We start from the raw sequence: 12,245 nt of genomic DNA, 5'->3' as shown, positions 1-12,245 counted from the left end.
TATAAACACATACTATATTGTTTATATTTTTATAATGGAAATATATTGATTTGCTGCTATGGGGCAGAAAAAGCAGCAGGGCCACAGGTATGCACTGCCTGTGCTTACAACTAGGCAGTGGTTTTATGACATGTGTGGTCTCTGAGCTTGTAAGTGAAAATGTGGTTCATGATGCAAGACATTTTGCTTGAAGTGAGAGATTGACTTGCTGAAGATGACCCAGAGAAAAGTATCTCCCAGGCCAAAGCTGGGGAATATAGATGATTGGGGGAAGGTTTTCACCCTCCTTTGGGGGAAATGGAGCTTCACACCATGTGAAGGTCAGAGTTTCCCACTGCTCAGTGGCACATGACCAGGGTTAGATTTCTTCTCTGGGGCTTTGGAGGAGGCACTTGCAAACAAATTTCACTTTCCATTGTTCAGCTTTTTGTTTCAGGGATGTGTTAAGGTAATGATGGTGGAAAGGACAATCACGTTTGGACTCAGTCCTAGTCTCTGCTTGGTAATAGAGCCCAGTAAGACATTTGAGCTTGCCATCCCACCAATATTTTCCCAGGTAACTGACTCACTGGTCAGCTTGAAGAGACATGTCCTTTAAACAGGACATGTCATTCTCATTAGATAGATGGCCACATTTGGTGATCAGAGCGCAGAGGATGATGTGCTCTTTGAAGAGCTATGGAGAGCCTGAATCAGCTCTCCTTGGCTGCAGTCCTGTCAGGCCACAAGCAGTCTTCACAGCCAGGTCTCTCTAAATCACTGTGGGATTTGAGTAGCTGCAGACATGGAGGTAGCAGGAGGGCATCTGGAAACATTTCCCATTTGCTTTTGATTCTGACAGCTTTTGATTATATTGTATCCTCCCTTGTTGTGGAGGAGATCAAACAATCTGTAGAATAATGGCTCGAAGGTCAGACTGAGCCATTGGGTATTTCACCTGGAATTGTCAGAACCTTTAAGAAAACCCATGAACCTGCTTTTGAGAAATGGGAGAAGAAAATCTCATGAAGTGTTCTTTCAGCTGATGGTGATGGAAAGGGAGGGATGCCAGAACTATGAAAGCTGGTGAGAGATGCTAGAAGCAGCAGCCTGGACATTTTTACATACTGGGTCCACAACTACTTCAGATGATGAATGCCTTACAGTCCCGTGATGGTGTCCCTGCATCTCCCATATTAACAGCACAATTTAGGACTACAACAACATGGTAGCAGGGATCTCTCTGGAAGGCTCATTTGAAAACTTCAAGCTTGCATGGTTCCTTGCTGTCCATCATCTGTAAATGTCACCACTATCCAACCATCTCCTGTGTCACATGGGATAGCATGTGGCATCTTTCACATCTGGGAAGTTTGCAGGGATAACTGTGGGTAGAGCAGTTAGTTGGTGTAGGTACACATTTAGTCTGCTGCACGTGCACAGATGTGGGGTCAAAACACTAAGGAACATTTTCTGTTAGAAGGTGTTTGGGTAAAAAATATCTGATTTAATTGCGTCTTTGTTGTACACTCAAAGCTGTTTCTCTGTGCTGCCAATGACTGTAAGGTTGTATATAAATTCTTAATTACACCATATAATTTATGGTATTTATGCAAGTTAAATTGAAAACTATGAGTTGTGTAATGAGATTTAACAGATTCAGCTTTCTAGAGCTAAGGCATTAGCACTGTGCTTTTGTAGCTGCATTTCCAGTACAGCAAAGGAGGGGTTGCAATAATAGCAATGCAAATGTTTTGGTCCTTTATTTCCTGGGTGTAGAAAGAGATGCTGAAATTTTAGAGTAGTTTCTCTTACTCTTTTACAAAAGTTAGTTGTTCAGAAGGACATATATTCCAAGTGTAGCCAAATGATTACTTGAGGTGGGAACCCATGACCTTGCTGAGGAATAAAAGCCTTCTACAGAGAGTCAGTGCTAACAGCTTGACTTGCAAGTGCCTTCCAACCAATCCTACCATTAGACAAGCCTCAATGATCCTACATCCTGTACATATCAGACACATTGCGAGGGCCTGCAGTGGGGAAGAACCCAGCTGAGGACTGTGCTCTTCTACAGCCTTCAACAGAGGGCCAGAAATTGCCACCATTTTGGTAACTACCTATTTTTGTGGTACAGGATAGTGGGAAGAGAGAGGAAAGGACTGTGTTCATGCCTGTACTACTTTGTTTAGTATCTAAAATCTTTCTGGACTTGATAGCAGGGTCCTTGCATATCAACTTGCTGTAACTGCAACAGAAAAGAAAATATTTTGAGCAACAGGGAGCCACTAAGGTGGCTAAAAAGTGAGGAATGCTCCATAAGCAAGTTCTGCAGCAACAGCAGTAGGTATTGATTTCATTGAGCTGAATAGTTTCTATGAACAAATTAAATTATATTGGTCTTGTAGCCTGCTTGAATTATCTGGTGTTCAATGTAGAATGGTCTCTGTGAACAGCTAGTGCTGTATACTCTGTGTATTTGTTCAGCAAGTATAAGGAGAGAGTTGAAATATCGAGTGTTGCAACACTTTTTTTTTGGAAGGCCAAAATGCATGAATAACACTGAGATCTCTTATTTGTCTTTCTTTTGTACAGCCAAGAAAGAGGAGAAATCAGAAGTTACGAGTGTTCACTGGTTTATGAGTCTAAGGTGGAGAGGAGAACAGACAGTAAAGTAACTGGACATAGTATGAAGCTACTTAAGATTAACAGGCTGGAAGAGATAAATACACGATTCAGCACAAGCAGACTAGAAAAAGCAGCCCTTTTTCAGAGCGTGGAGAAAATGAAGATGACTAGAAGCTTTCAGGAAGAAAAATTCAGTGGATCAGATCCTGGAACAGAAGATAAAAAGGTAACTAACTGCATAATTAATATTGTTTTCCCAAAGTACTGCCTCTTTTTTCAGCTAGTTAAGGAGTTTACTATGTGTATTTCCCAGTAGACTTGAATTTTTCATCATCATCTATGAAAATGTATTGCAGCTGTGAAAGATTGTGTTAAGACCTGATTATTGAGAGATGCCTCTGCCCAAATTAAAGTCATATGCCAAAGTCAATAGTATGGATTTTATTTAATAATGAATTTGAGGTAGAGAGATAGAAATGGAAAAGAGGAGAAGAGAGAGAGATCAAGTAGAAGCTAGTCACCACCTCTGAATCATATGGTGTCCCATTGGTCCTTTTTCACCCATGGTTTCTCAGTGGTGGAGATCTTGAGGTCATTCAACACTTTTCACTATTTATATATCTTAGCAAAGAAAGGAATTAAGGTCTTTCAATGAAGTTCATTGGCTACACAGTTCTCTTACTCTATTGGTTAAATGATTTCCTTACTTCTAATACTAAGTAATGCACATGCTCAGTCTTTCTCTTCTTTTGGGTCAGTGGGTTTCTTGAGTCATGGGCAGTTGCAATCTCCCCCTGCTGCAATTAATTTTTACCCAGTCAGAGCTGATTTCAGCACAGTTGCTGAGTTGGTTTTCTTTGTGGCCCATAAGTTCTGCAGTCTTTGTGTCCATTTTCAGTGATACATTCTTCTCCCCCAGCTTTGTTAACCCCCTCCTCGGTCTGAGATAACACTCAGACAATAGTAACGTATTTGTTTTATTTCAAGTTCTTGAAAGTTACAGTGGCTTAACTGTTTGGGGGAGGGCTTTGGTGGTGGAAGATGCCATCTCTCCCATAACTTGGGATATAAACAGTTGCTTCTTTACACAGTTTGCCACACTGGGAATTTTTATGTGGATGAATTCCCGAATATGTGCTAACCAGATCTCACCTCTGCCAGGTCTGGAGTTAGCCCCACACTGCTGCTCTGTTCTGTGCTTATCTTGTGGCCAAGTCCTTTTATGGCCCTAACAGTGTGGCAACTGTGATCTTTAGGTCCTTACAGACTGGTCAGCATCTTTTAATCTTTTGTGTTTGTAGAAGCAAACACATGTGTTGTTATTCTGGGGTTTAATTACTACTGGACTTAATATTCAGAAATTGTAAAAAGGTTGTGTGTTCTCTTCAAAATCAGAAGGTAAACATGGATTTTGTTGGATTCATGTTTTGAAAGTACATGTCTAACAGCTCTGGAGTTGTGGAGATTGAATGAATCCTATGGAAAAAGCAGATTCCCTAAAGGAACTGAGGCAGCTTTGTCCTTTGCTCCCCACTGTCTGGTGAGCAGAGCACGGTTACACGCTGAATGTCACATTGCAGGGCTGAGTGTTGTCAGCGTAACTCTGTTCTCCACCTGTCTCCACTAAGAACGGTGCTGGGCATCATGGTGTGGGGTCTCTGGTAGGAAAATGACTCTGTGATCAGCCAAAATGTGTTTAGAAATAATAGCACATTTCCTTGTATTCTGGGTTTTTGTATGCGAGAATCTAGAGGAAAAAGTATTTTTATTGACACATCATTTAGATAAGAACTGAGAAAATCCACTTGCAGTAGGAGACTGAGAGATTAATTCTACATACCAGTTTTTGAAAAGACTTGAAAAATTTGTGCTGTGGCTGTTTATATGCTGATTGTGCTGATATGGTAGAGCAGTTTTTCAAATATTCTGAATATTTTTGTGTCCAGATGATACCCTGGAGCATTGGTGTAAAGGAAATTTCATGATGTTTCCATTTGTATTATCAACTCAAGGAACTGAATTTTTAATACTCCTTCATCTGTTGAGTCACTTTTGTTCAAAATTATTCCAGTCTTCAGTAAGGTACTACAATTTTTACTTTGTAGACATAGAAAGAGAACTTTATATTGAAACAAACAAGTCATATCTCATATAAGTAGGATGTGTTTATTTTAGAGAGTTTCATTTAGTGTTACAGTGAAAATGAAAATTAAAAAAAACACCCCCACAATTGGGTGGTTGGAGTTTGGGGGATGTTATTGGCTCTTTTAAGAGAGTATACTTCCAGTGTGAAAATAACAAGTTGCACAAGTGATACAGCAAAACCTGCTGTTTCTTCCATGTAGTTCTTCCTGTGATCCTAATGATCAGCAAAAGGACTGAGAGCTGCTTTGCCTGTGTTAATGTATCTGAGCTTGATGCTGAATTGCAGATAGCTACTAAAGGTGCTGGGATTTTTCACCACTTTGCACTTCAGAGTCTCTTGACTCATGGTCTTGATGCTTGCTTCTTTAGTCTGATGGTTGGAACTGGCCCTTTCTTAAGAGTGCTGTAATAAAGGGTAGGGAGTTTTTGGTGGTGCAATAGAGGAGAAAGGAATACATTTAGAAAATGAACAGCTGGTGGCTAATTGCAAGCTGGAGAAATAGCTCTGTATTCCCATTTTAGCTCATCAGTCTCCTGGGAGCAAGACTTCAAAGGTGAAAGACAATCTAACTGAACTCTGGTAATATACCTCACTAGAGTGAGGCTTCCAGATACATAAACATTGGTTATATTTCTCCTAAGCTTTTAAAACTTGACTTTCACACAGCATTTTGTTTTGTTTTTTTTATTTTTTTTCAGGAATTTCTCAGTGGGATAAAAAATTGGGCCCTAACTGCCTGTTAATATTGATAAAAGGAAAACCAAGACCTTCCCTTAAAAGTTCTTAGCTTGGTCTGCTGGCCTGATGAGCAGTTTTATTTTGTTGATCAGGAAAGGAAGGAAAGAAGGGGGTGTTGGCAGGAAATATAGTAAACCTTGCCCAGGTGTATGCACTTATGTGTGTAATTTCTGTTACATGAAGGTGAAAGCAATGACAAAACATCCACTCACTTAAATGGAAATGTGTTGGAGCTCAAGAGACCATCTAGGGGAGAGTGGGCGAAGTCTGTATTTGCTGGAGAAAATAGTTCTGTCTGAAACTACCTGATTATAATTAAAGAAGAAAATGATCCACTTCCTCAAAGCAACTATTTTTCTAGATTTCGTTTTTAGATATATATAAAAGCAAACATGTTTTTCTTCTTTTGGTACCGTATATGTTTGTAAAAAACACCCAATCCCAAACACAATGTTGTAGCAGTAGTAGCAATAACATTAATAATCATCATCATCGTCACCATAATTTCATAGCTATTAGAAGGCTACTATGGAAAGCAAACCTCTCAATCATTGACCATCAATTATGGGTGATTGGTGCTGTCGAGAAGTTGTGCCGTCGGTGCCCTCTAGGTGGCACCCTTTGCCACTCCAGCTCTCAATCGACCATTTCCCTGTTGGACAGGATGGCAAAACAGCTCCTGACATAACTTCTCCTTACACGTTTTGCGTGTGCTTTGTTCAGATTGCTTTCTCGTCCCCCAGTTGTACTGTTGGCAGCACGTGTCTTTGTATCTTGGCTGAGTTATATCTTTAATGAGCATGAATTTTTGCTTCAGGTTATACATTAGCAAGTAAGAGACTTTTGGTTTTGATGTGTGAGAACCAAATTAAAGGAAGACTAAAAATCCAGACCTGTCCTTGACCCATTGCACTTAATAGACACACGAAGGTGTCTGAACGTGCCGATCCAAGGGAGGGGGTGGCACAGGTTAGGAACAAGCAGGTGTGAGAAGGTGAAATAATTGCTTTTGACAGGAGCACCAGCTTGTGCAAATGTAAATTGATTGTGAAACTGCCACACAATTGGCCCAGCTGCATTAGGTCCCAATGAGCTCCACGTTTAACACCTGGACTGCTTTTGATGGCCCAGTGAATGCTGTTCACTGTTGGTCATCACATCTGCTGGCTCTTCCCTCTGGCTCTTTCCTGGTTAGTATTTGGTGTCAGAATGCAATTCAAATTGTTTGATCTTGAATTGCTATCTGCAAAAAGTGGTAATGAAATTATTACCCAGTGTGGGTGGGTTAACTGGGTAAAGAGGAGCCTGGGAGCTTCTGTAGTTGTGAACATCGCTAATATAAAACAATCAAGTTGCACATGTGAATTGTGGAGCTGAGGTTTAAACACAAGTCACTAACCCCAAAGAAGATAATTTTATGGCATTTTCTATGAAAAGCTATCCTTTTTCTGATACTCTGAAAACAGTTTAAGGACTAATTTATAAATATTTAGTTCATCTAGAACTATTGGATACTCTCAGTATTTGGTGTTCAGTTAAGCTAGGCCTGGGGATGGCTAATTGTCCTCTAATTCCCTGTTTCCAGTCAGAAGATGAGTATTGTCTTCTTTGAGCCTTTTTTCACCTCTTTCACCACCACCACCATTTCTCTAGCAGTTACTTTCCTTGCAGGTTCTGTGCTGGAAATGACCGTGGTGGTAACAATACTTTTACAAGTTCCTTTTTCCGGAGGAGGCCAGAGTCATGGCAATATTTTGTACAGAGAAAAAAATGATCACTGTCACACTGTTAACTCCAAATAACTCCCCTCTGCTCCCTAAAACAGTTCAAGATATTGAGCTATATATTTTGACAGAAACCTGTTTCTGGTTTTACAGTTTTAGTCAAGAATGGCTTTTTAACAAAACCCTAGAAGAGACTCAGTACATTTGTAGTAACACTTCTTAACTAATGAAGAAGAGATCAAAACCGTCGTGGCTTTCTTCAGCCTTGAAATTGAAGCACCATGTCTAAAGCTTGCCTTGGTATGGTCAGGAAATTGGAAGTGGACTTCAGCCAAGTTTGGGCCCATTTTGTTTTACCAAGTGCCTTTTCAGCTTGCTTGGAATGCTGTCATGGGATACTGCGCTGCCAACTTCAGCCTGGCGCAGCTTACAGAATATCCTTTTCGTGGTGCCCTCTTCACGTCCCAAGTTCATGGCCCTCTCTTGTCATGTGCCAATGTGTGTGATTCTGTGATTCCAGGTATCTTCATTTTACCTAATGCTCCTGGCTCCCATGCTTGTGAGAATATTTTTCTGTCTGTCTTAGTAAGAAAGAAGGGAATATCAATGTTTCCCGACTGAAAAAAACCTATCACTAAACTGACCCTTCCCAACATAACAGCTGCATACAAACTCAAAGGTGGCTTGAGAGTGCTCTGGAGTCACAGAAGTCAGAAGCAGACTGAGGAAAGGACAACAGTCATTAAAATTTTTTAATCTCATGACTTTCTTTTCCAAACGATATCATGATTTTTGTAGGCTGATTTGAGAATTTTAAGCACTTGAGATTTCTGGTACTCATGTTCTTTGCTTATTCACCTCTGATCAGGTAAATACCCAAGCAGAGAAGAAATGGTGCCGTTTCTTCTTACTGCTTCATCTTCTACAATGACTCTTAGTGCGCTGTAATTAATGGCAGCTGTTGCATTGAAGATGTATAATTCTTACATATAGGGATTCCTTCCATAAGTATAGACCTGAGACCTTATGTAATGGTTCTTCACAGTCCTTACATATATCCTTATATATTAGACAATAAACCCCAACAAGCTTTGTTCCTCAGATTTTTATTTTGTGATCTCTAGAAATAAATCTCCCTGGGCTTACAATGGAGCTGGCAGCAAGATTTTTTTTTTTTTTTTTTGTTAAAGTTACTTACCATTTCCAGTTTTAATACCTTGTTTTTAGTTGTTTAGAAATTTCCCAGGTTTTGTCTGCTCAAGCAAATATTTTCCATGCAGAATTTGCATCACATTGAATTGCTTGGGAAAATTCAACTAAAGCATTCTATCTGCTTCTGGGAATTTTAGGGGAAAGAAGACACTTTTATGATAATATTGAGTGTTTCATATCCATTTGGTTGAAATAATCTGGCACCTTCTATCCTTTGGATCAAGGAACTGATGGTTGGCAGGTGAGCAGATGCTGGATATGATGAGGGGAGGCAGCTAGGACTCCCTTTCTGCATGGTGTGAGTTTGGATATGGGAGCAATGTAGATAGACTGCAAGCACAGGAACAGAAGGGACTGAAGACAGTAAAACTACGGCATTTCAAACTGACCTTTCTATGCATATGCATCATGACACACTTTATGTTATTGCCTTGAATTTTTTTTTCCATTTCTTGCCTAATAAAAGGGAAAACAAAGATTATCAGTGGCCTGAAATGCTAACTGCAAAGGGATTGTGCTAACAGTTTGCTTTCATTGGAGAAGTTCTGGAATGTCAGAGTAATTGCCTTCAAGTGCATGCCATACACATCCCGTGTAGATCCCTCCACCTGTTTCATGCTTGTCAGTGATCCATCACTTCTTTTCCTTATAGGTTCAGGGAATGCATTGAAGTGTGAGATGGGATCCTGCTGTGTGTCCGAGCCTTGTCTAGCTAGGTGGTACTTGCAGAGCTGGGGAGGGTTTTGAGGGTGCCTGCCAAATTTTATCTGCTACAGCAGGAGAACTAAGTTAATCAGATGATTAAAATTAAAGGGATGGATCTAATCCTGCAAAGAAATGCTTCCTGGATTGTAGATAATTTCTGCCTTTTGGCTTCATATCTCTGGCAAACCTTGTGGACTGTGTTAAGCTGTGGAAGAAAGAAAGGGATCCCTGCATCTGGAAATGCACAGGTAGTGGATATACTTTTAATAAATGAGATCTATTTCACTGCTCAGTATCAGTATTGCTTAACTGGATGAATGCTGCTTGTGTTTGGATGTAGGCAGTTAAACCTATTTGTTTTTTCCTGGAGCAGCATTTATTTCTCTCTTTCACACTGGCAGTATCTAGGTGTACCCGGCAGTAAATCCTAGGCAGATGATGTGCTTTTCCGGAAGGTGCATCACTTCAGTTGGAAGGCTTTGTCTTGCCATTAAAACATCCTCTAGTGACCTCTGCTGGGTGCAGTACAAGGGAGTGCTCAAGGTTACCGTCGGTGGGCATGGTGGTAACAAGGTTGCCAGCCCTTGCTGTGGACTCAGAGATCCCTAGTAAGCCCCTTCTTTTCCCGCTGTGGTCAAGTGAGTGTAGAGTTATCTTCCCAAAGAATTAGCATCACTAGTTATTACATCATGTTCCAAAGATAGTATACCTGTTTGCTGTGATTTCCTAGAAAGTAATGCAGGGATCACCCATCATGTGGTAGCTCAAGAGCTTTTAGAAGAATTCCTAACAGGAAACATTATTTAAACAAAAGAAATAGATGAGTTTAGAAAGGCAAAAAGGAAGACACTTTTTTCTGAAGTATTTCCAAGGATGTAGATTGCCAAAATGCTTAGGATTTTATTTAGTTTGCTACAAATGACATTTTTCTTTCTGGGAAGAGATCCGCCTACAGAATCTCAAAAGTGTTTTCATGTCAAAGGTTTAAGGTCTGAAAAGTCTGCAACCTCACACTTGTATATTCTTCCAGTGTTATCAGCCAAAAGAGTCATGACCTATTGTGTGAATTTATAGAATTTTTTGTGCATAGTGTAAGGACCTCACAGTATAGTGATACGGAGAATAATGGAAATATTGCTACACATATCAGCACTCAAGATGAATAAGAGTCACAAAGAAATCACCTGGCAAATAAAAAAAAAGTCAAACCTGTTATGGTAGTTTGCATTTTGTCTGAAACTGTTCCTGCACTTGCGCATGAGCTTGAAAAAAGATCCTCTCTTTTCTTTATACCTAGCTCATTAAGATTTTGCATTTTCTCTTGAGTGAATTGTAATTTGAAATGAAAAAGAAATTAATTTCATTCCACTGCCCTTCCTGTTAATTTCCTTCCATTTGTATTGCACTTCTACTGTTCTGCCATGGTCAATTTATTTTTTAGTTTTTTAAGACTTAAGGCCAACATAATATGTGATATTTGGTAGCAAGAGAATTATATCCATTGTACTGTGAAGAAAACACATTTTAAAATACCCTGTATTAAGACTACCAGAGATTGTTTTCTAGTTCTTATCAGCACTAAAGTATTTTTTCCTGAATTTAGCATGTCAGTGACTGTCAGAGCTCTTTGCCAGTTTTGTTGCACATCATCATGAGCCCATTTTTGAAATTCAGAGTGGTAATATCTGTCAATTTTTTTTCCTTTTTGTTTTTTTATTTCTCTGCATATGTTACATTTGTTCTTTTGAGTTAAAAGGTCCTTAATGAAGTGCAAGTTTCCCAGGCTGTCTCCCAAGTCCTCACAGATAGAAAGGTGGCACGGACTCACAAGTATTCCAAGGTCAGGGCAAGTGTCCTTTCCAGGAACTGTCAGTAGGGCTGTGCTCATGTAGTAGTACTCCTGGGTAATTGGAATCCTTAGCTTTGGGAGGAAATGAGTCAACAGCTGCCTGAAACCAAGATTATTGTGTCATCTCAGGATCCCATGGCATGTCCATTCCAGACTCATCCTTTCCTCTCCCTTTCTAGAGAAGCATGGTTGTCACCCGCAAGAAAACAGTTCCTAGAGCTCCCTTGTTCCTCTGCATGCTGATATGTGTCCCGTGGCTCTCAGACTTGTGGAGGTTTGGACTGCTGTGATGAGAAAGGCTGGTGATCTTCACCAGCATTCATATTTGAGAATGGTTCTTCCTTGAACTCCCAAAGTGAGCAAAACCGGGGATCGCATCAAAAGAGATCTGTGGGTCTTGCTCATTTTTCTGTGGTTCTGGTGAAAATGTGAGTTTGACTTCCTAAGAGAGTTTAAGGGAACAGTGCTACCCTTTGATCATGATGCTCCTTCCCCAAAGAAGTGCTAATCAAGAAAGAAGATTTAGAGCTATAAAACGTAACTAGCAGTAAATCCATTTTGTTTCTGTGTGTGATACTATGGCAGAACACTACTGCCAGCAGGAGGTAACTGTACTGTTGGTAAGCCTGTGTTTGTTCAGCAGGTTGTAAAGGGCCTTTGGTAATAATTATATGTGTTATTATGAGCAAACAGCGTCCCTAACACTGGGATTGTGTAAGGCTAAGGTAGTACAGGTCAGATCCACGCCACTGAATTTGTTGTCTAAACAGCTGGGTGAGGGAGAAGTGAAATGAAAAACAGGTACGGAGATGGATGAAGACTATGCTAAGGTTATGCTCTCAGTCAGTGCCATCTGTGCAGAGACATCTGCAATATGCACATGAAATTGCTGACTCTCTGTCTAGTGTCCTCTTTACATGGCTGTATGCTGAGATCTGAGGGGAGACATGCCTCTGAACCCTCAGCCTGCTGGATCCCAGTCATTTCACGAGTGCTGATTACTTTGCAAAGCTCTTGCACACCATTTGGTCCAGGATCTAAAATTTAAAAAATCTGTAACATCTTCCAGATATCTTATTTATTTTTCTGGTGTTCCTTTACATACAATTCAGTTTTTCCTTGCCCTGTTAATTCTCCTTGGTTTTTATTTAGATCCTATGAATACCATGGTTAGAGGCTTATATGTAACCTTTGGAATGTATGACTGTTAAAACACCAGAAAATTAGATCAGTTTCAATACAGCAAAGGCATATATATTTATTTCTC

At 40.1% G+C, this 12,245-nt stretch overlaps 1 protein-coding gene across 2 annotated transcripts in view; it reads left to right on the top strand.

Moving 5' to 3' along the window:
* The window catches only part of MYLK4 (myosin light chain kinase family member 4), an 81,456-nt gene that overhangs the window by 11,466 nt on the left and 57,745 nt on the right, over window positions 1-12,245 (top strand). Inside the window, exon 2 of one of the 2 annotated variants that reach the window (XM_069008229.1) lies at window positions 2,572-2,830. In XM_069008229.1, coding sequence (XP_068864330.1) covers window positions 2,572-2,830 — 259 coding nt within the window. Of the gene's footprint in view, window positions 1-2,571; window positions 2,831-6,634; window positions 6,679-12,245 lie in introns of those variants that run through there. The other variant, XM_069008228.1, reaches the window with a different exon arrangement.

The sequence above is a fragment of the Aphelocoma coerulescens genome, chromosome 2, assembly GCF_041296385.1.
Source record: "Aphelocoma coerulescens isolate FSJ_1873_10779 chromosome 2, UR_Acoe_1.0, whole genome shotgun sequence".
NCBI lineage: Eukaryota > Metazoa > Chordata > Aves > Passeriformes > Corvidae > Aphelocoma > Aphelocoma coerulescens.
The sequence above is the reverse complement of the archived record's forward strand: the minus strand, read 5'-3'. Positions and strand labels throughout refer to the sequence as shown.